Here is a 22,674-nt window from a genome sequence, read left to right on the forward strand (position 1 = left end):
CCTCAAAAAATCTTTTTAACTTTTTAAAAGCAAAGCTTTTCTATATTAAGGATCAGTCCGTACGTCCGTAACGGTTAGCTATTTTCGTTAATTTAGGCATGTGATTCCTGTAGTAGAAAGGTACGATTTAGAAAGTCTATAATCATTATCAGAATATCCGTACGTCCATTTTAAGCATACTAATTATTAACTTACAACAAATTTTTATGTATCAAAATTATCCGATTAATCTGATTTCTGGGATACTGATTCCTAGGACAACAAAATAGAATGTTATAAGCGAATCATATCTATAATCAAGTCCAAAAAATGTGAGTACGTCCTTAAGCATTTTCCTGCATGTAAGCAATTTCTCAATAAATTTACTTACAATTTTGTTTCGAATTTTAAATTTATGTTCTGACTATTCAGTTCTGACACTCTACATTATTAATGTTCATTAAAGGACGCCTGCAAGAAATAACACGCTTTAACTGCTAAAAGACTGCCACAAGAAGACCCAATACCCCAAATTATAAGCCTTCAGCTTCAATAACAAAAAAGTTCTAGGCATTTCAAAATAGCATTTTATGTACAATGGAATTTTTGAAAGATTTCCAATGCTCATAAAAGAAAAAACAATATTAAATTACGTTGCCTAGACATAAAATTATAACCTTATCTTTGTCAGAAACTTAGATTGCCTGTAACTGATTACATTTTTACAATAAAAACACCACATTTCATAGTCAAAATCTATGAAAAAAAATCGATTTAAATTGCATTTTTAAACGAAAATCATAGCGGAAACAAAGGGGTAAACTAATACAAGCTTAGCTGTGATTGGTTGTTAAGCTGATTCAGCCTTCTGATTGGCTACAGTACATTCGGTACAACGCAAGTAAAACTTATTTTTTTTTAATGATTTTGACTATAAAAATGGGTATTTTTATTGTAAAAATATAATTAGTTACTGGAAACCTAAATTTATGACAAAAATAAGCTTATAATTTTGTTTCTAGGCCACGTAGTTTAATTTTAAAGTTTTCAACATGAGCATTGCAATTCTTTCAAAATTTCCATTGTACATAAAATGTCATTTTAAAATGCCTAGAACTTTTTTGTTATAGAAGCTGAAGGCTTCAAATTTGGGGTATTTGGTCTACTTGTGGCAGTCTTTCAGCAGTTAAAGCGTGGTATTTCTTGCAGGCTTCCTTTAAACTTTTTTCTACCGTTTCAGAGCTTTGCTTTTATAAATGTTGTCATCCTTGTCATCCTTTTAAAACTTAAATTTAAAACTGTAGAGGGTCACATTCCTTCCTTACCTTAATGCCCTACCTTCTATAATGAAGGGGCAATACAATTACAGAGGCTGTACAGGAGCCATAAAGGGCCTATGTTATATAAATTAAGGTAAGGGGCGATGAAGAGGCTATGAAGGGGCTATGTTATATAAATTAAGGTAAGAGGCTATTAAGGGGCGATGGAGAGGCTATGTAGGGGCTATGTTATATAATTAAGGTAAGGGGCTATTCAGGGGCGATGGAGATGCTTTGTAGGGCCTATGTTATATAAATTAAGGTAAGAGGCTATTAAGGGGCGATGGAGAGGCTATGTAGGGGCTATGTTATATAAATTAGGGTAAGGGGCTATTTAGGGGCGATGGAGAGGCTATGTAGGGGCTATGTTATATATATTAAGGTAAGGATTATATAAATTAAGGTAAGAGGCTATTAAGGGGCGATGGAGAGGCTATGTAGGGGCTATGCTATATAAATTAAGGTAAGGGGCTATTAAGGGGCGATGGAGAGGCTATGTAGGGCTATGTTATATAAATTAAGGTAAGGGGCTATTAAGGGGCGATGGAGAGGCTATGTAGAGGCTATGTTATATAAATTAAGGTAAGGGGCTATTAAGGGGCGATGGAGAGGCTATGTAGGGGCTATGTTATATAAATTAAGGTAAGGAGCTATTAAGGGGCGATGGAGAGGCTATGTAGGGGCTATGTTATATAAATTAGGGTAAGGGGCTATTCAGGGGCGATGGAGAGGCTATGTAGGGGCTATGTTATATATATTAAGGTAAGGATTATATAAATTAAGGTAAGAGGCTATTAAGGGGCGATGGAGAGGCTATGTAGGGGCTATGCTATATAAATTAAGGTAAGGGGCTATTAAGGGGCGATGGAGAGGCTATGTAGGGCTATGTTATATAAATTAAGGTAAGGGGCTATTAAGGGGCGATGGAGAGGCTATGTAGAGGCTATGTTATATAAATTAAGGTAAGGGGCTATTAAGGGGCGATGGAGAGGCTATGTAGGGGCTATGTTATATATATTAAGGTAAGGATTATATAAATTAAGGTAAGAGGCTATTAAGGGGCGATGGAGAGGCTATGTAGGGGCTATGCTATATAAATTAAGGTAAGGGGCTATTAAGGGGCGATGGAGAGGCTATGTAGGGCTATGTTATATAAATTAAGGTAAGGGGCTATTAAGGGGCGATGGAGAGGCTATGTAGAGGCTATGTTATATAAATTAAGGTAAGGGGCTATTAAGGGGCGATGGAGAGGCTATGTAGGGGCTATGTTATATAAATTAGGGTAAGGGGCTATTTAGGGGCGATGGAGAGGCTATGTAGGGGCTATGTTATATATATTAAGGTAAGGATTATATAAATTAAGGTAAGAGGCTATTAAGGGGCGATGGAGAGGCTATGTAGGGGCTATGCTATATAAATTAAGGTAAGGGGCTATTAAGGGGCGATGGAGAGGCTATGTAGGGCTATGTTATATAAATTAAGGTAAGGGGCTATTAAGGGGCGATGGAGAGGCTATGTAGAGGCTATGTTATATAAATTAAGGTAAGGGGCTATTAAGGGGCGATGGAGAGGCTATGTAGGGGCTATGTTATATATATTAAGGTAAGGATTATATAAATTAAGGTAAGAGGCTATTAAGGGGCGATGGAGAGGCTATGTAGGGGCTATGCTATATAAATTAAGGTAAGGGGCTATTAAGGGGCGATGGAGAGGCTATGTAGGGCTATGTTATATAAATTAAGGTAAGGGGCTATTAAGGGGCGATGGAGAGGCTATGTAGAGGCTATGTTATATAAATTAAGGTAAGGGGCTATTAAGGGGCGATGGAGAGGCTATGTAGGGGCTATGTTATATAAATTAGGGTAAGGGGCTATTTAGGGGCGATGGAGAGGCTATGTAGGGGCTATGTTATATATATTAAGGTAAGGATTATATAAATTAAGGTAAGAGGCTATTAAGGGGCGATGGAGAGGCTATGTAGGGGCTATGCTATATAAATTAAGGTAAGGGGCTATTAAGGGGCGATGGAGAGGCTATGTAGGGCTATGTTATATAAATTAAGGTAAGGGGCTATTAAGGGGCGATGGAGAGGCTATGTAGAGGCTATGTTATATAAATTAAGGTAAGGGGCTATTAAGGGGCGATGGAGAGGCTATGTAGGGGCTATGTTATATATATTAAGGTAAGGATTATATAAATTAAGGTAAGAGGCTATTAAGGGGCGATGGAGAGGCTATGTAGGGGCTATGCTATATAAATTAAGGTAAGGGGCTATTAAGGGGCGATGGAGAGGCTATGTAGGGCTATGTTATATAAATTAAGGTAAGGGGCTATTAAGGGGCGATGGAGAGGCTATGTAGAGGCTATGTTATATAAATTAAGGTAAGGGGCTATTAAGGGGCGATGGAGAGGCTATGTAGGGGCTATGTTATATAAATTAGGGTAAGGGGCTATTTAGGGGCGATGGAGAGGCTATGTAGGGGCTATGTTATATATATTAAGGTAAGGATTATATAAATTAAGGTAAGAGGCTATTAAAGGGCGATGGAGAGGCTATGTAGGGGCTATGCTATATAAATTAAGGTAAGGGGCTATTAAGGGGCGATGGAGAGGCTATGTAGGGCTATGTTATATAAATTAAGGTAAGGGGCTATTAAGGGGCGATGGAGAGGCTATGTAGGGGCTATGATATATAAATTAAGGTAAGGAGCTATTAAGGGGCGATGGAGAGGCTATGTAGGGGCTATGTTATATAAATTAGGGTAAGGGGCTATTTAGGGGCGATGGAGAGGCTATGTAGGGGCTATGTTATATATATTAAGGTAAGGATTATATAAATTAAGGTAAGAGGCTATTAAGGGGCGATGGAGAGGCTATGTAGGGGCTATGCTATATAAATTAAGGTAAGGGGCTATTAAGGGGCGATGGAGAGGCTATGTAGGGCTATGTTATATAAATTAAGGTAAGGGGCTATTAAGGGGCGATGGAGAGGCTATGTAGAGGCTATGTTATATAAATTAAGGTAAGGGGCTATTAAGGGGCGATGGAGAGGCTATGTAGGGGCTATGTTATATAAATTAGGGTAAGGGGCTATTTAGGGGCGATGGAGAGGCTATGTAGGGGCTATGTTATATATATTAAGGTAAGGATTATATAAATTAAGGTAAGGAGCTATTAAGGGGCGATGGAGAGGCTATGTAGGGGCTATGTTATATAAATTAGGGTAAGGGGCTATTTAGGGGCGATGGAGAGGCTATGTAGGGGCTATGTTATATATATTAAGGTAAGGATTATATAAATTAAGGTAAGAGGCTATTAAGGGGCGATGGAGAGGCTATGTAGGGGCTATGCTATATAAATTAAGGTAAGGGGCTATTAAGGGGCGATGGAGAGGCTATGTAGGGCTATGTTATATAAATTAAGGTAAGGGGCTATTAAGGGGCGATGGAGAGGCTATGTAGAGGCTATGTTATATAAATTAAGGTAAGGGGCTATTAAGGGGCGATGGAGAGGCTATGTAGGGGCTATGTTATATAAATTAGGGTAAGGGGCTATTTAGGGGCGATGGAGAGGCTATGTAGGGGCTATGTTATATATATTAAGGTAAGGATTATATAAATTAAGGTAAGAGGCTATTAAGGGGCGATGGAGAGGCTATGTAGGGGCTATGCTATATAAATTAAGGTAAGGGGCTATTAAGGGGCGATGGAGAGGCTATGTAGGGCTATGTTATATAAATTAAGGTAAGGGGCTATTAAGGGGCGATGGAGAGGCTATGTAGGGGCTATGTTATATAAATTAAGGTAAGGAGCTATTAAGGGGCGATGGAGAGGCTATGTAGGGGCTATGTTATATAAATTAGGGTAAGGGGCTATTTAGGGGCGATGGAGAGGCTATGTAGGGGCTATGTTATATATATTAAGGTAAGGATTATATAAATTAAGGTAAGAGGCTATTAAGGGGCGATGGAGAGGCTATGTAGGGGCTATGCTATATAAATTAAGGTAAGGGGCTATTAAGGGGCGATGGAGAGGCTATGTAGGGCTATGTTATATAAATTAAGGTAAGGGGCTATTAAGGGGCGATGGAGAGGCTATGTAGAGGCTATGTTATATAAATTAAGGTAAGGTGCTATTAAGGGGCGATGGAGAGGCTATGTAGGGGCTATGTTATATAAATTAAGGTAAGGAGCTATTAAGGGGCGATGGAGAGGCTATGTAGGGGCTATGTTATATAAATTAAGGTAAGGGGCGATGGAGAGGCTATGTAGGGGCTATGTTATATAAATTAAGGTAATGGGCTTTTAAGGGGCGATGGAGAGGCTATGTAGGAGCTATGTTATATAAATTAAGGTAAGGGACTATTAAGGGGCAATGGAGAGGCTATGTAGGAGCTTTGTTATATAAATAAAGGTAAGGGGCTATTAGGGGCGATGGAGAGGCTATGTAGGGGCTTTGTTATATAAATTAAGATAAGGGGCTATTAAGGGGCGATGGAGAGGCTATGTAGGGGCTATGTTATAAAAATTAAGGTAAGGAGCTATTAAGGGGCGATGGAGAGGCTATGTAGGGGCTTTTTTATATAAATTAAGGTAAGGGGCTATTAAGGGGCGATGGGGCGAAGGAGGAGCGATGGAGGAGAGATGTAGGGGCCATCAAAGTACAATGTAATATAAATTTGTGGAAGGAGCGATGAAGGGGCGATGTAGGAGCGATGGAGGAGCGATGGAGGAGCGATGGAGGAGCGATGTAGCAGCGATGTAGGGGCCATCAAGTTGCAATGTTATATAAATTTGGAGAAGGAGCGATGAAGGGGCGATGGAGGAGCGATGTAGGAGCGATGTAGGGGCCATCAAGTTGCAATGTAATATAAATTTGGAGAAGGAGCGATGAAGGGGCGATGTAGGAGCGATGAAGGAGCGATGTAGGAGCGATGTAGGGGCCATCACAGTACAATGTAATATAAATTTGAAGAAGGAGCGATGAAGGGGCGATGTAGGAGCGATGGAGGGGCGATGTAGGGGCCATCAAAGTACAATGTAATATAAATTTGAAGAAGGAGCGATGAAGGGGTGATGTAGGAGCGATGGAGGGGCAATGTAGGGGCCATCAAAGTACAATGTAATATAAATTTGGAGAAGGAGCGATGGAGGAGCGATGAAGGGGCGATGTAGGAGCGATGTAGGGGCCATCAAGGGACTAAGATATATATAATAGTGAAGGGGCCATGAAGAGGCGATATTTAATTAAATAGCCCCTTGGGATAAGAGGACATATCATCTCCTCTTTAGAAGGGGCGATAAAGGAGCGATAAAGGATCATTTAATCGCCTCTTAGGGCAAGGGGCTATTAAATCGCTCCTTTCAAGGAGTCATAACATCGCCTCTTGTTATATGGGGCTATTAAATCGCTCCTTTCAAGGAGCCAATACATCGCCCCTTGTCATAAGAGGCGATCAATTAAAATCATCGCCCCATATGGAGCGATGTCATGGAAAGGACTATACCCATATTTTTTTATTCACTGACAAAATTACACCTTCACTACTGTCATAAACATAGTTTTACTGTCATTTTCACACCCATGAAATTCAATGAGGCTTTCAAATTCACAGTTTTTTTGTGGTAAATCCTTAAGCAATAATAAACTTTTGTGAATAGTAACAGCTCTATAACAGACAAATTTTTTTATCTAGTCTTTTCTTGTGATAAGAAACATATACGAATATTAATTTGCGCCGACAACCGCAGTTTTACCGCCGTAACTGCCAAAAATGTCTGTTTCTGTTATTTGCCATTTTTGGCAATGGTAAAATAGTTATTTTAAAATTGGCTGCTCTACAGCTGTTTTAATATTTAGCGGCTGGCCGCTATAACTAGATAAAGTAATTTTCTCTAAAAATGCACACGAACCACCAGATTTTTAAATTTTTAAAGCAGATTTTACAACAAACAATAGAGAGAATAGTCCATCTTGATAAGCATTCATCTTTACTAATTTTTAATAAGCGATCTTTGGCAATTAGAACTAGCAATGATAATTGAAAAAATATTTCAGTTTTAACGAAAATAGGGTAATTTTTTAACTACTTTATTATAATATGAGTAATTTTTTTCTTTTTTTGTTATGTGTGTCTTTAAATATATCGGTTCATGTGAAGGAAACGAAGTTACAGGTTTCGTCGTGTTTTCACAATATATTTGAAAGGTTATTTTAGGTTAGGTTAGGTGATTGCCCCACAGGGTTAGGCAATTGACCCCACGGCTAGATATAGGAGAAAAACTACGATAAAAATATGACGAAACCTGCAACTTTGATTCCTTCACATGACACTATATTTACAGTCGGTTTTAATTCAGTTTTATTTTCTGTGGAATAATCTTTTTATGCTTAATGATGTATGTTTTTATGTGTTTTTTTTTCAATGTAAATAAATTTTTTTCAATAAATTGTAGTTATTTTTTCAGATTTTATTTTATGACTGTTTTTCCTTGTAAGTTACCATAATAGAAGTTTAATGTGACCTTTGAGCCTCTTTTATAAAAACAGTACTCAAAGTTCGGAAGCCAACGAATAAGAAAATGTTATTGTAAAACTTTGAGGAAATCCATGTAAATATATTTGTTTGTTTTTTTAATGCAAAATGTTTAAAACGAAGCTTTTCTAGAATATAGAGCCCCTATTTGATAGGGGCGCAGCCGCTAGTCTATTATACAAAGTAGAACGATGTCTGTCTGCCCGTCTGAAGCTTAAGATCTTGGTAACCACTGAATGGATTTGATATATACATTCACGGTATAAACCTAATGGTCCTGTGGGGGTTTTAAGCTATTTTCTTTGGGGGTGGCACACCTCGAAACCACCCACCCAAAAAATTGTTTTTAGGCAGTTACTACAAATAAATAAGCAGCACCAGAATACTTTTTTTTAAAATTACCTCTTGGGGCAAAGCCCCTAGATGCTAGGGGCAAATCCGCTAGTCTAGTATAAAAAGTAGTGCGATGTCTGAAGCTTAATATCTCAGTTACCAATGAACTGATTGAGCTCTACTCTTCAGGGAATGCAACTACTGGTCCTGTGATGGTTTTAAGTTATTTTCGTGGGGGTTCGGACACCCAAAACCCCCCAAAAAATGAAAAATATCCCCCCTCCAAAAAAATGAACTTAAAAAAGTAAGATTGACTAACCTGGCTAACCAATTAAGCTTGTAATTTTAAAATTTTCTACGTAGTTTAATTTAAATTACTATCATTCGCAATGAAAAACTTCTATCGGACCTAATCTAATTATAGAAAAGCTTTACTTTAACAAACTTTAGACACTTTATGTACAATTAAATTAAGCACAAATAATTTTAAACTTCTTTTCTTACAGTTTGTTTTTAGAATTAAAGCTACTCTATAACTAACTTCCAAACAAGTTCCAGTTGTGCACTTATAACCTCCCATTTTTAAAATTTTCTTAAATAAGTGGAGGTTGTTTTTTTGCCTAAATATGCCAACTTCTGGGGGAAGGCCCTATCCCAACGGAACCTGTACCTGATGTGCCCTAACCTATTACTCCTAATTTCAATTTATTAAAAGGTGGTTGGTTATCAATGTTCACTAGGGTAATTTGGGTGAAATTGTAACTCACTTTGTCCATCTGTCTTTTCTGCCGCCTTTACGTTTAAGGGGAAATGTGAAATTCTCGGCTCTTATTTAACCATAGAGTTTAATATTTTAATGTAGATTCCTATAACCCATGCTCAAACGGTTTTACAAATTGGTACGTTATGGATATTTTGATAAACTTTTTTATATTAAGAAATCAACATGCGTCGTTTATATCTATATGCTAATAATATCATATAAAAGTAATTCTATTATATAAATTAGTAAGGATATGTTGCTAGTACCAAAGGATTTTGCTAACAGCTGAACAGATTTGGTTTTACTTTACAATGTAGCTTCTCATGTGTCCTAGCAATGTTTATAACCAAGCTGGAGCCAGGGAATCTTATTATCTTATTAGAATTAAAAATGAGGGGGGAAAAGGAAGGGGTTGACTCCTCGAAACTCATCTTCAGGGCTTCTACAGGCCTCTTTGGGATTGGATTATGGAATTAAACTCCCCCCCCCCCCCTTAATTGCCCCTAAAGGCCTCCATATGCGTAGCCGCTAGTATATTATAAAAGAATGGGAAATTTTAAAAGCAATGTTTTGCATAGATAAATTGATAATCTCGTCATTTGCACAAATATAGAAATGCAACAAACATTTTGAAAAGCCTTTTTTAAATTAAGAAAAAGTGACAAAATTTGTGTGGGATATTTAACGGAAAGTTATCTATAAAAAATAACAAGGACAATCATGAAGGCTGTTGAAATATTTTTTTAAAATAAGAGATAATAAAATTAATCATTTACAAATTGTGTTCAAATGTAAATGGAGCTTTTAAGATTAATCAAAGCCTTCCAATTCATCCGACCTATACTTATCTTATCAAAAGATTCTAATTGACGCACTAGATTTACATTTACAAGATCTTACATGATGCGTGTACATAATATATCCATATAATTTAGTATCTGTATAAAGAAAGAAGTAAAAGTGTCGAACTATGATGTCAGAAAAAATTAACAATTAACCAATGAAAAGCCAGTATTTGTAATGGTAAAATATATAGCAGCCTCTCATTGGTTAATTGTTATTTTTTTTCTGACGTCATAGTTCAACACTTTTACTTCTTTCTGTATAAAGAAAAAATATGGAGTAGCTTTGCTCCTATATGCTATGTAAAAAAAGTTTATGGCCGGGAATATATTTTTTCATGTACTAAGGAAAATGTAAGTGAACTAAAAATATTAATTTTCAATATAAAATTCTACATCATTTTGAATTACTATCTAATATTAACAAGGCATAATTAAAATATTTTGAAATAAACCTGACCAATCCAATATAAACTAACAAGGATGACAACATCCATGAAAGCGAAGCTCTGAAAAAGTAAGACTACGGACCTGTTGTAGAGAGTCAGAACTGAATAAGCAGAATATAAACGTATAAGTTTTAACAAAATTGTATGTAAATTTGTTGTAAAACTTCATACATGTCACTGTTTAATGACACACCTACTTACTTTATTATAGAGATACTGCGCTAATAATATTGTACTTTGTTTTCCGAGGAATCAGTATTCCAAATATCAGATATATACATATAATAGTTATAATACATAAAAAAATGTTGTCAAAAAGTTAAAAAAAACATGATTTAAAGAAACATACGTAACAATTGTAGAGTTTATACGCTTTCTAAATCGTACCCTGTTTCATCATACATAGGATTCATCATGTAAAGTTGGAAAGCGACAGTAAAATTATGACATGTCTGAAACAAAAAGAGTTTACCGTTATGCACGGTGGACAAACATATTCTTATTCTTAAATTCTTGGTAGAAAGGAAACATTCTAAATCCAAATTTTACTTAAAAAGGACCTTTTGCCGCCAATATTGTGTTCCTGTATGGCATGTATACCAGGGACTAGAGATAAGAATGTGGAAATCAATTACACCACCACCCCCACACCCAATATCAAACAAATTAATTCATAATTTTGGTAGCGGGTAAATTTTAAAAAGAAAATGTAATGGATAACAATCTACTAAAGACTATCCCTTCCCCATGGTCTATACTATCATCGAGCTTACACCTCCTAAATTATTGTGTTTCCTATAGCTATGCTACTCTTTACCTGCACATTTATTATATTATTCTATTAAATAAAGAAGTAAGTTTTTTGTCTGAAGCTTAAGAATTAAATATAACTACGAAAACTATTGAGTTCTCCTTTTCAGGGAACATTCACCTAAGTCCCAGAAAGGTTTAATGCTCATATATTTTTAGATTTAAGTTTTGGTGTGGTTTTAGGCTATCTTCTGGCCCCTACGAAAACATTTTGCAGTTGCTATTGCTATTATGTAATATTTATATCCATCACATTAACTCTAGAAGTTATACAAATTTGTTAAAATGCGGTAAAATATTTCTGAAATAAAAGACAGAATTTTTATACTAAATGCTACTTAATTGTCACTTAACTGAAACAAGGTACGAAGTTTCCAGAAAAAAATAAAGAAGATTAGTAGAACTAAACATGATTAAAATTATTCAATACTTTGATTAGATATTTTAATTTATAAAACTTTATGCATTGGTTTCTTTATCAAAAAATTGTTTTTGGTTCAAACATTTAACTCAACTTGGCCCTTACCATAGGAGATACTGTGGACGATTCCCTAAAGTAGTTGAACCCTCCCTAAAATAGTTATGAACCTTCCCATTACCTATGAGAAGCAACCCTTTAATAACGAACCATATCGGTTTATAGGTAAGCGAGATCCTTTGGTACAGACATTTACAGAGATCTTTTTACTTCTCGTTATTTAATATTTTGTAATAATTCAGCAAGGGACACAAAAGCTTATAGATATCTTTGTTACGCCTGTAAAAATTCCCTAAAAATGTGAAAGTGTGGGTCTTAATATTGGGTATTTATAAAAATGCGTACAAACAAGGGGCGTAAAAAATCTTTTTTACATTTTTAAGACAATTAGACTGTTTTTTTTTATAAAGTAGCCGAAGGTTACATAGTTAGGGTTCCCTGGAAGGGTTGAGCATAGAAAAAAAATTTCCTTTTTAATTTAAAAAAGATAAAATTTTAAAACATTTTTGTTGACCCCAATCTAAAATCAATAAGGAGGTCGCACAAAAAAATTCCTATCATTTTTTGTAACATTTTTAACACAAAATTACAAATGTGAATTATTATCATCTTAATACAGTGCATTATGTTATGAAAAGTACATTTATATAAAAGTGCATTAATTGTTAAATTTATGAGGAAAAATTTTTTTTTTTAAATCTTTAATAATCTATCTATCTATCCATCTATCCATCTATCTTTAACCTAAATAGCCTAACAATGAAATTTGTAAAATTCGCTTGGAAATTTGTATTGATCCCTCCTCCAAATAGCTTAAAACCTACCCTGGAACTCAGTATAACTTCCCTAAAAATTTTGTTATTATCGGTCCAGCCGTTTATAAGATCTTAGTTGACATACATACACACATACATACAGAACAATAAATTGATAAATAGGACAGGTTGTCTGATTAGAACAAAAATTGTTATCTAGTGTCGCATCCCCCTCATTAAAATAGCATATAACCTATGATTTACCTCTTAAGTAGATAAGTCTTTAAAAAAAATTAGTAAATAATGCTGTTCAGTGGTCATACAAACCATCAAACATCAAAGTTTGTCTTTGTAAAAGCTGAGAAAATGAGAAAGGACATTAGTGATAGACCGACGTACAATATGATTTATAAGTAGATGGCATTAATCATAAAATTTTTTAAGGGGAGGGTAATTTGTGTTTGGGGGGGGGGTAAAAAGCGCGCTTCGCTCGCCTTAAGTTGTTTTACCCCCCAAAAAAAAATGTTACCCGGGGGTAAAATTTGCTTGGGGGGGGATTACACCCCCCCTGAAATCTTATGGGAGGGGACGGGGGGTAAATACCCCCGTGATAAACTGTCGGGGTGGGGAGTAATTTAATTTTTTTTTGTTAATAATTGGGAAAATGGTACTTCTTTGAATAGACATTGTTTAGACATACCCAGTGCATTGTTAAATGAAAGGGCCATTGCAAACTATAACATATATTTTTATTTTTTATCATGGTTCAGAACTGTTTTAATCTGGTGGAACTATATAGTCTTTTGAATTTGGGCGGTAGTAAAAAATCTTGAAAGTGGAAGAAGTTAAGCGCGCGAAGCTTGCCGGAATTTTTTGTTAGGGATTATTCATTGTTTGGAGGGTGTAAATACCCCCTCCTTAATGGGTAGGGGTAATTTTTATATGGGGGGGGGGGAGGTAACACAACTTTAACCCATCCCCCCCGCCTTGGACGTCATTGCTCAATTGTATAGGACCTATTAGAAGTTTAATTGTAAAGAAGAATCACATTGATTTTGCATTTAGTATAGACAGACACAGATCCTGTTACTCTATTTTAAGGACTAGCTGCTAGGCTTTTATTTTTATTAGAAGAAAAGGGTACATATCTCCTACATAAATTGATGTCATCTGGAGGGTTACAGACAGACTAGCCAACTAATTAAGGCAAAGAGTAGATACTCAATTATCAGGGTATTACAGGCTGATGGAATAAGTAAATCATATATTAGATGCTCAACGGTATCGAGAATATTTTCAATCAAAATTAAAGCAGTCTATCTGTAATGTCAGATAGGAATTTGTGATTCACCCTCAGACTGATATTTATATATACAAATTATAGATATGCTTTGCATAAAAAAAATATCCTCCTAGAATATAAAGTAAAGCTTTTTTGTTTGTAGCGAAGGATCTCGCTAACCACTGAACCGATATGGTTCTCCTTTAGAGAGAAACTTCGTATAGGCCCTGAGATGGTTTTAGGCTATTTTATTTTTATAAATAAGTCTGGGTATGGTTTTAAGCTTTTTTCTGCCCTTCTTTATCCCTTCGAATATAGAGCCCCTAGATGCTAGGGGCGCAGCCGCAAGTTTAATAAAAAAGCAAGGACAGCAGTGAAGTTTAGGGTACTTTCCCACAAAGTGCATATCGAGAAATGAAAGCACATTGCCATATATCAGAAATTAATTGTAAATGTGGTGGGATGGGTTTTTGCCATATGCCTAACCCCTCCATGGGGCCCTAACTCAGCGAAGTTTACACCTGATGTGTCCTAACTCTGGATGAGTTAATAATTATATATTTATTATACATTTTTATTCTGATTATTAAGTTATGGCACTCTACAAGTGTTAATGTTCGTTTGTCCTTCCGTTTCAGAGCTTCGCTTTTATGGATGTTGTCATCCTTGTTAAGTATTGTCTTAGTTTTTAAAAGCGAAGCTTTTCTATAATTAGGGTCCGTTATTTCGTCCGTCCGTAACGGATAGCTTTTTTCGTTAATTTAGGCATTTTAGAATTGTCCTGTCAAATGCAAACTTTGCATGATGATTCCTCTAGTACTTAGGTAGGATTTAGAAAGCGTAGCAACCCTATTAGCGTTACCAGAATGTCCGTACGTCCATTTTAAACATGTTGATTTTTTTACTTTTTAACAACAATTTTATATGTGATAAAATGATCCGATTGATCTGATTTTTGGAATACTGATTCCTTTTACAATAAGGTACAATATTTTGAGCGAGGCATCTCTATATAATTAAGTCCTAAAAATGTCAGTATGTCTTAAAAAAGAATTCTGTATTTAAGAAGTTTTGCAACAAATTTACGTACAAATTTGTCAAAACTTATAAATTCATATTTTGTATATAAAGTTCTGGGACTCTATACAAGAGTTAATGTTCATCTGTCTTACAGTTTCAGAACTTGGCTTTTATGGATGTTGTCATTCTTGTTAGAATAATTTTTAGGTAAAGGGAAAATATTTATAGATTGAATATTGATATTATTTGTATTAACAAGTTTAAAATTGAAACTGCGATATATTATTACTTGAATATTACATCAGTATTTCATTTTCTCTATTAAAGTGAAACTGCAGCGAGCCAAAATAACGATTATCACCTTGACCCAATCCCCTCAACTCCTACCTCCAACCCAACTTTAACTGTCCTTTATCTGTCTATTTGTGTATCGATCTGGCTGTCTTTTTCATATATACTTTTTTTTTAATGTAGCCATTTCTGATTCAAAAAATATATATTTCCAGAAAAATGTAAATGCGTGTTGAAAATAATCTGTTATAATTATTTGCTCAAACTTAAGGTCGGGAAAAAGGTGTCGTGTATCTCGACCAGTTGGCTAAAATTGAAATTTCTTTTTCTTTAAAAACAAGGATGACAACATCCATAAAAGCGAAACTCTAAGACAATTAGACGAGTGTTAGAATTGAAAAAAAATTTAAAAACTGCTGAAATACAGGATAATGTTTAAGGACATAAATATATATCGAAAATAATATCACATACAAATTTGTTGTTAAAAAAGTTAAAATCAGCTTGTTTAAAATGGACGTACGAACATTCTAATAACGATTATAAATTGTACCTATCTCCTACAGGAATCCCCATGAAATGAAATTCTAACATGCCTAAAGTAACGGAAAAAACGGACGGACCAAACATAATCATAAAAAGCTTTGCTTTTAAAAATCATGTATTACATAATAGTTGAAAGGAAACAGTGGGTCATAAATAAGTTTTAAACATTTCTCGGACCTTAAGGGATAAGATATTGGAGGATAAATTAAATTACCCCATCTCTACATCAATTGTTGAAAAGTTTGAAACCAACAAATAGAATTTAAATAAAGGTACCCAAAGTTTTTTAGTCTACAAATAAGATAAAGTAGTTAGAAAGCTTTGTGTACCAGTGAAATTTATAGTCCAATGTCCCCTCCATCCCTGACATATATACCCATTTTTTCCTTGCTTTTGTAGAAAAAAATATTTAAACATTCCACCCCCCCCCCTCACAATGAGTATGTTCATATCTATATATATATATATCTATCTATCTATCTCCTTCAAATAGCTTAAAACTTACCATATTAATTTTATTATAATTGGTCCAGCCGTTACTAAGATCTTATTACATACACACATACATACAGATTGATAAATAGGACAGGTTGTGTGATTAAAATATATTAAAGAGCTAGTGTCGCATCCCCCATTAAAATAGCATAAAACCTATGATCTTTAAAACCCCCCTGAAAATTTTGCAATAATCGTTCCAGCAGTTTTCGAGATCTTAGTTGACAATCTCCATCCACCCCCCCCTTTGCAATAATCGTTCCAGCAACTTAAACTCAACCCGAGACCTACATTAAACTTCCCTGAAAATTTTGTATTGATCAGTCCAGCGGTTAAAAGTTGTGTGATTTAACTGTTTATGAGATCTTTGTTATCACATAAATACAGAGAGATTGATTTATAGAATAGTCAATAAGATTTGCCGTTTTATAGATCTTAATTAAAATAAATAAATCCCAATAAATAAATGTTTGTAACATTCATTCAAGCCGTTTACAAGATTTTAATTAACAAATATAATAGGTTGAGCGATTTTTAAGCAGTATATTTTTCGAGTATTTTAAGAAAAATTTATTATTTTACAAAAAAATGTAAAAAATGTAAAAAATGTCTATTTCTTGAAAACATAGTGGAGATTTTGTCAAATATTTAATTTTTTTCCCGGAGCCGGCTCCGAAAAACTGAAAAACATAATGTTAAAAACATAATGTAATTTACTTATAAAGTTTACTTATACTACACTATGAATTTCAATTTTCGGAGCCGACTGGCTCTCGGAGCTGGCTCCTCAGTTCATGTTGTATACTAGAATAATCTTTAATTGTTCAAAAACAGATTTTTAAAATCTAGAATAAACATATTACATGCCGAATTCATCTTATTAAATTAAAACATTGCATTGTAAGAAAATCATGTAATAAAAATACAATTAGTTTGATTTTTAAAAGCGAAGCTTTTCTATATTTAGGGTCGGTCCGTCCGTCCGTCCATACGTCCGTCACAGAGAGTTAGCTTTTTTCGTTAATTTAAACAGGTTTGAATTGTCCTATCGATTCCAAACTTTGCATGATTATTCCTATAGTAGTTAGGTAAAATTAAGAAAGCGTAGCAACTCTATAACCAATACCAGAATGTCCGTACGTCCATTTTAAACATGTCGATTTTTAACTTTTTTGACAACAAATTTTTGTATGTTAAAATTATCCGATTCTTCTGATTTTTTGAAAACTAATTCCTATTACAACAAGGTACAATGTTATAAGCGAAGCATCTCTATAAACAAGTCTCAAAAATGTAAGTATGTCCTTAAACAGTATCATCTATTTATGCAGTTTTGCAACAAATTTTCTTAAAATATTGTTTGTACTGATGCATTAATATTCTGCTAATTCAGTTCTGACAATCTTCAAGTGTTAATGTTCGTTTGTCCTTCCATTTCAGAGCTTCGCTTTTATGGATGTTGTCATTAACTAGACACAAATTCAAAAATTCATTGAAAATTGATTAACTCTAATACACAAATTAGTAGTTTATGTGTACAATCCTTATAGTTAAGTAACAGGATGTGTGTTTGTCTGTTTGTCTGTCTGTGTGTCTGTCTGTACCGAAGTATCTCGCTAACCGCTGTACCGATCGGGTTCTCCTTAACAGGGTAGCTTCTCATAAGTCCCTGGAAGGTTTATGAATATTTTATTTTTGGGGTAGGATACCACAAATCCCCCCCCAAAAAATTCTTTTTACGTAGGGAATAAACGCAATATAGAAATGTTACGCATTATTTAAAAAAAAACATTGAAAGTGGCATTATAGGCCTCTAGGGGCGTAGCCGCTAGTTAATTGATAAATAGTTATCTTTCATAAGATTCGCTTTTAAGGATTTTGTAATCATATTTTCAATTTAAAATTAATCAATTAAAATTAATGATGTTTTTAAATGACATAAACCTGTCTGCTAATGGAGCAATTTCTTTCTGAGCAAAGTTGAAAACAGTCTCCCTGAACAACGGATTTATTATTACTTGGATCTTACACCAGATTATCATGCGAAACTTGTAGCTGGCTAAAATAACGATCCCCTCCTTCCGCCTCCTTTACCCAATTCCCTCTCAAAGTACTGGATGAACGAACTGACCAAGAAACCTAAATTGACGACAAATTTTACCCCTGTCATAATATCCACATGTATTGTATATCCATTCCCTGAGCAATCATTCAAGCTTAGTAAGAAATCAATTAAATCAACCAATAAAGCTGGCAGTGAAGATCACGTACATAAAGTTAGCATAGCATGGCTTTTGTTTATTCATATACTGGGACATATATAGATAACATTATTGGAGTAAGGAACTAAAATGAGATAACTAAAGATTTCATTCAACTGAGAAAAAATGTTATATCCCAACCCCCATTAATTTATATTAATTTGAAAATAAGGAGGGGGAGGGGGTAGATTTTAGTTTGTTATTGTTTTACTTTAGGTTTCTGGTTAGGTTATATTGGGTAAAAGAAAGCCCCGCATGATTAGGACCCCCTCGTGGGTGTTTGGTTCACAAAAAAATAGGGCCCCTCTCGCCCCTTTTTTCAATGTATATTTTAAGATTGAGAGCCTTCTGTTCCCCTGGGAACTTTAAAGAAAATTACCAACTAGCATACAGAGGTAAATTATAAATTTACTAACGGCTACGCCCCTAGAGGCCTCTTGGGACACGTAGAATTTTTTTTTTTGTTAATCTATGTTAAAATCAGCTGTTTACCAAAAATATGTTTTTCAACTAAGTAAAAAAACTCCGCCGGGCAGCGTTTTTTTTATTTTTTGCGGTTTCTCCTGGTAGGGTTATGGTACCCTCCCCCCAAATAGTTATAAACCTTCCCAGGACCTATGATAAGCTACATTGTTAAGGAGAACCCGATCGGTTCAGCGGTTACGGAGATCTTTCGGTGCAAACACACAGACAAATAGACAATGACATCCTGTTACTTTATTACTAGCTACGCCCCCTAGAGGCCTCTAGGGGCACTTAAGGAGGAGAGAGTCAAATTTATTAACCCAATTTCTTATTTTAAATATTAAAAGAAAATTTAAAAAAAAAAAATTTTTTTTTGGGGGGGGGGGTGCATTAGATATACCACACTTTTCTGGGATCTTGCTGAGTCAAGTATCAACTGTTGGGAATATCAAAGGATGACTCCATGCAAAATTTGAGCCGGATCCGGCCAAAACCGGCCGTGAATTTTATGAAAAACCGGTTTTTTCCGGTTTTTAGGGGGTATCTGTAAATCGATTCAGCTGGAGCAAAACCGGTTAGAGGTACAAAAAATTTTACTTCACATGAAATTTAGCCAATGCAATTGCCTACAAAAATGTACTTCATCATCAACTTGATTGGACAACTCTTTCCCCTCCTAAATGTCCATTAAAACCTCGGAAACGGCAAAAATCGCCAAAAATCACGCCTTCGGTGGCAAATAACGGCTAAACGGTCAGCCGGAGGCGAATGAAACATAAATAAAGAAATGTCTGCCTCAAAAAGTTGTTCAACACCAAAGAGATGCTTGAAGTCTCTAAAACGACTCCTTCCCCTCCTTTAAGGGGAAAAACTGAAAAAACGTGATTTTCAAAAGTATGCCCACTTCGTGGGTGTGGGGGGCACTGAACCCGTCACCCCAGGGTCACCAAATATAAAGTCTAGGCGGCCCACAATGCTGAATTTTCACCAAGTGAAAGTCTTGTGTCATTATCTTTTATGAGAAAAAAGTTATTAATTAATTAAAATTTCAAATTGTGATTTTTTGATGGATTTCTTTGATGAAATGACAGGCTGGTCAATTTTTAGGCCATTTTTTGCTGTTTTCGGCCCGCCACGCCCAAACGGTTTGAGATAATCTCACGGGACCTTTTGCCCGACCTAAGCCTGGTTATTTGTAAGGTCTAAGAAAAAAAAATCCCGGATTGGATGAAGCACGACGTCGCTGCGTGCCGTCAAAAATCGCTGGTCGGCTCATTTTGCCCCCTCAAACCCTCACCTCATGCCATTTTTCTATGTAAAGATTATAATTATAATCTTTTGCGTAAGTCTGTTTTTTTTCCTAGACCTCACAAATAACCAGGCTTAGGTCGGGCAAAAGGTCCCGTGAGATTATCTCAAACCGTTTGGGCGTGGCGGGCCGAAAACAGCAAAAAATGGCCTAAAAATTGACCAGCCTGTCATTTCATCAAAGAAATCCATCAAAAAATCACAATTTGAAATTTTAATTAATTAATAACTTTTTTCTCATAAGAGATAATGACACAAGACTTTCACTTGGTGAAAATTCAGCATTGTGGGCCGCCTAGACTTTATATTTGGTGACCCTGGGGTGACGGGTTCAGTGCCCCCCACACCCACGAAGTGGGCATACTTTTGAAAATCACGTTTTTTCAGTTTTTCCCCTTAAAGGAGGGGAAGGAGTCGTTTTAGAGACTTCAAGCATCTCTTTGATGTTGAACAACTTTTTGAGGCAGACATTTCTTTATTTATGTTTCATTCGCCTCCGGCTGACCGTTTAGCCGTTATTTGCCGCCGAAGGCGTGATTTTTGGCGATTTTTGCCGTTTCCGAGGTTTTAATGGACATTTAGGAGGGGAAAGAGTTGTCCAATCAAGTTGATGATGAAGTACATTTTTGTAGGCAATTGCATTGGCTAAATTTTATGTGAAGTAAAATTTTTTGTACCTCTAACCGGTTTTGCTCCAGCTGAATCGATTTACAGATACCCCCTAAAAACCGGAAAAAACCGGTTTTTCATAAAATTCACGGCCGGTTTTGGCCGGATCCGGCTCAAATTTTGCATGGAGTCATCCTTTGATATTCCCAACAGTTGATACTTGACTCAGCAAGATCCCAGAAAAGTGTGGTATATCTAGGGTGCATCCCCCCCTTGTTTTTAATTTTAGAACAATAAATTTATTTTGGAGGGGGGATTTTTCATTTTTGGGGGGAGTTGGGGGTGTCCCAGCTCCCCAAAAAATAGTTATAAACCTTCCCGGGACCTATGAGAAGCTACCCTGTTAAGGAGAACCCGATATACTTTATTATAAGGACTAGCGGCTGCGCCCCTAGCATCTAGAGGCTCTATTCTAAAGGATAAATAAGGGCAGAAAAATAGCTTATCACCATACCCAGACTTTATCTATAAAATAGAATAGCCTAAAACCACCTCAGGACCTATAGGAAGCTTCAATGTAAAGGAGAACCATATCGGTTCAGCGGTTAGCGAGATCCTTCGCTACAGACAAAAAAAGCTTATTACTTTATATTATAGGATATATAGATATACCCTAGTCGTAGATAAGCTATGCCATACAATTAAAAATCGTTTTAAATAATAGTTATTTCTTTCATCGTATTATAAACCGCTTTCCGCGGATATAGATTGTACATTTTTATATTCGTAGAAAGCTGGATATAATACGATGCTAGACATAGTTTTTTTCGTATGGATGAGAACCGGTTTCTATCCACCGGATTCGAATGAATACGAGAAAACATGTTTACGTGATTTACCTCAGCTGTTTCTCATCTGAAGTTAGTCCAAATAGTTCATCATTAATTGGATAGAAAGACTAAATATAAAAAAAAAATAGGATGAGTAATTGATAAAAATGATTTTTGTACAAAATAAAATTAAAGCAACAAAAAGCTAACTTTTTTTCCCAATAGTAGCGAAGCATCCACTATATTAAATATCAGCCAATAGCGTCGGAAATTTTAACACAGCAAAGTCGCTACAAAAGAGCAGAAAGCAATTTTCTAACAGACTAAAAAGGTCCCCAACATTGCATTGGATTCAGATAGTTCTTGATTTTATATATTTACTTCCACTATGTAATTTGCATGGTCTGTCAATCTATTGCTTATGCTCTGTTAGTCACTTGATTTATTTCACTTATAGTCGTTATCAAACAGGAGACATCATGACATACTTTTTAAATGTGCTGAAAGGGGTCCAACTTCAAAGGGTTAACTAAAGAAGGAAATGTTGGCAATAAAATTAAGGAAAATTAAAAATATTGTTATGGACAGTTTCATTAACTTTTATAAGAATTTATATTTATTATTATTGGTTATGAAAAATTTAATTAAAAAAATATATGTTTTGATTTGGACAATTTATCTGAAAATTCATTTGGACTATAGCATGAATGTCCTAGATTTTTTAGAAAAACAAAGTATAAAATTAAAAAGTAGATGCTCACTAATAATAGAAAACTAGTAGCTGGACCTCTAGCATCTAAAGGCTCTGTGTAGTAAGATTTAAAAATAGCCTAAAACTTAGGACTTAATTCTAGAAATTAGAATAGTATAACCATCCCAGGAATTATGTTAAGCTTCACTAAAATGGAGAACTCAATCGGTTTCGTAGTTACGGATATCTTAATCTTTAGACAGAAAAAAAATCAGCCGTCTATCTTTAACAAAATTAAGAAAGTAAGAATAGTTATTTCTCGCATCGTATTATAAACGGCTTTCCGCGGATATAGAATGTACAATTATGAGATTAAAACCAGTTTTTTTTTAGGCCCGATGTGCCGAAGGTACCAGCTAAAAAAACTGGTTTTAATCTTATGATTGTACATTCTTATTTTCGTAGAAAGCTGGATACAATTCGATGCTTGACATAGTTTATTCGTATGGATGAGAACCGGTTCCTATCCACCGGATTCGAATGAATACGAGAATAGTTATTTCTCGCATCGTATTATAAACGGCTTTCCGCGGATATAGAATGTACAATTATGA

The 22,674-nt window shown here is 35.3% G+C and overlaps 1 protein-coding gene across 2 annotated transcripts in view; it reads right to left on the bottom strand.

The window, feature by feature from the left end:
• Window positions 1-22,674, bottom strand: part of LOC145321760 (isovaleryl-CoA dehydrogenase, mitochondrial-like) — an 85,772-nt gene that overhangs the window by 62,499 nt on the left and 599 nt on the right. For both annotated transcript variants that reach the window (XM_080163344.1, XM_080163345.1), the window contains exons 2-3: window positions 21,439-21,497; window positions 17,841-17,891 (exon numbers count right to left, since the gene is read on the bottom strand). In XM_080163344.1, coding sequence (XP_080019470.1) covers window positions 17,841-17,891; window positions 21,439-21,497 — 110 coding nt within the window. The remainder of the gene's footprint in view (window positions 1-17,840; window positions 17,892-21,438; window positions 21,498-22,674) is intronic.

Source organism: Acartia tonsa, chromosome 6, assembly GCF_053477335.1.
Source record: "Acartia tonsa isolate MP-2025a chromosome 6, ASM5347733v1, whole genome shotgun sequence".
Lineage (NCBI taxonomy): Eukaryota > Metazoa > Arthropoda > Copepoda > Calanoida > Acartiidae > Acartia > Acartia tonsa.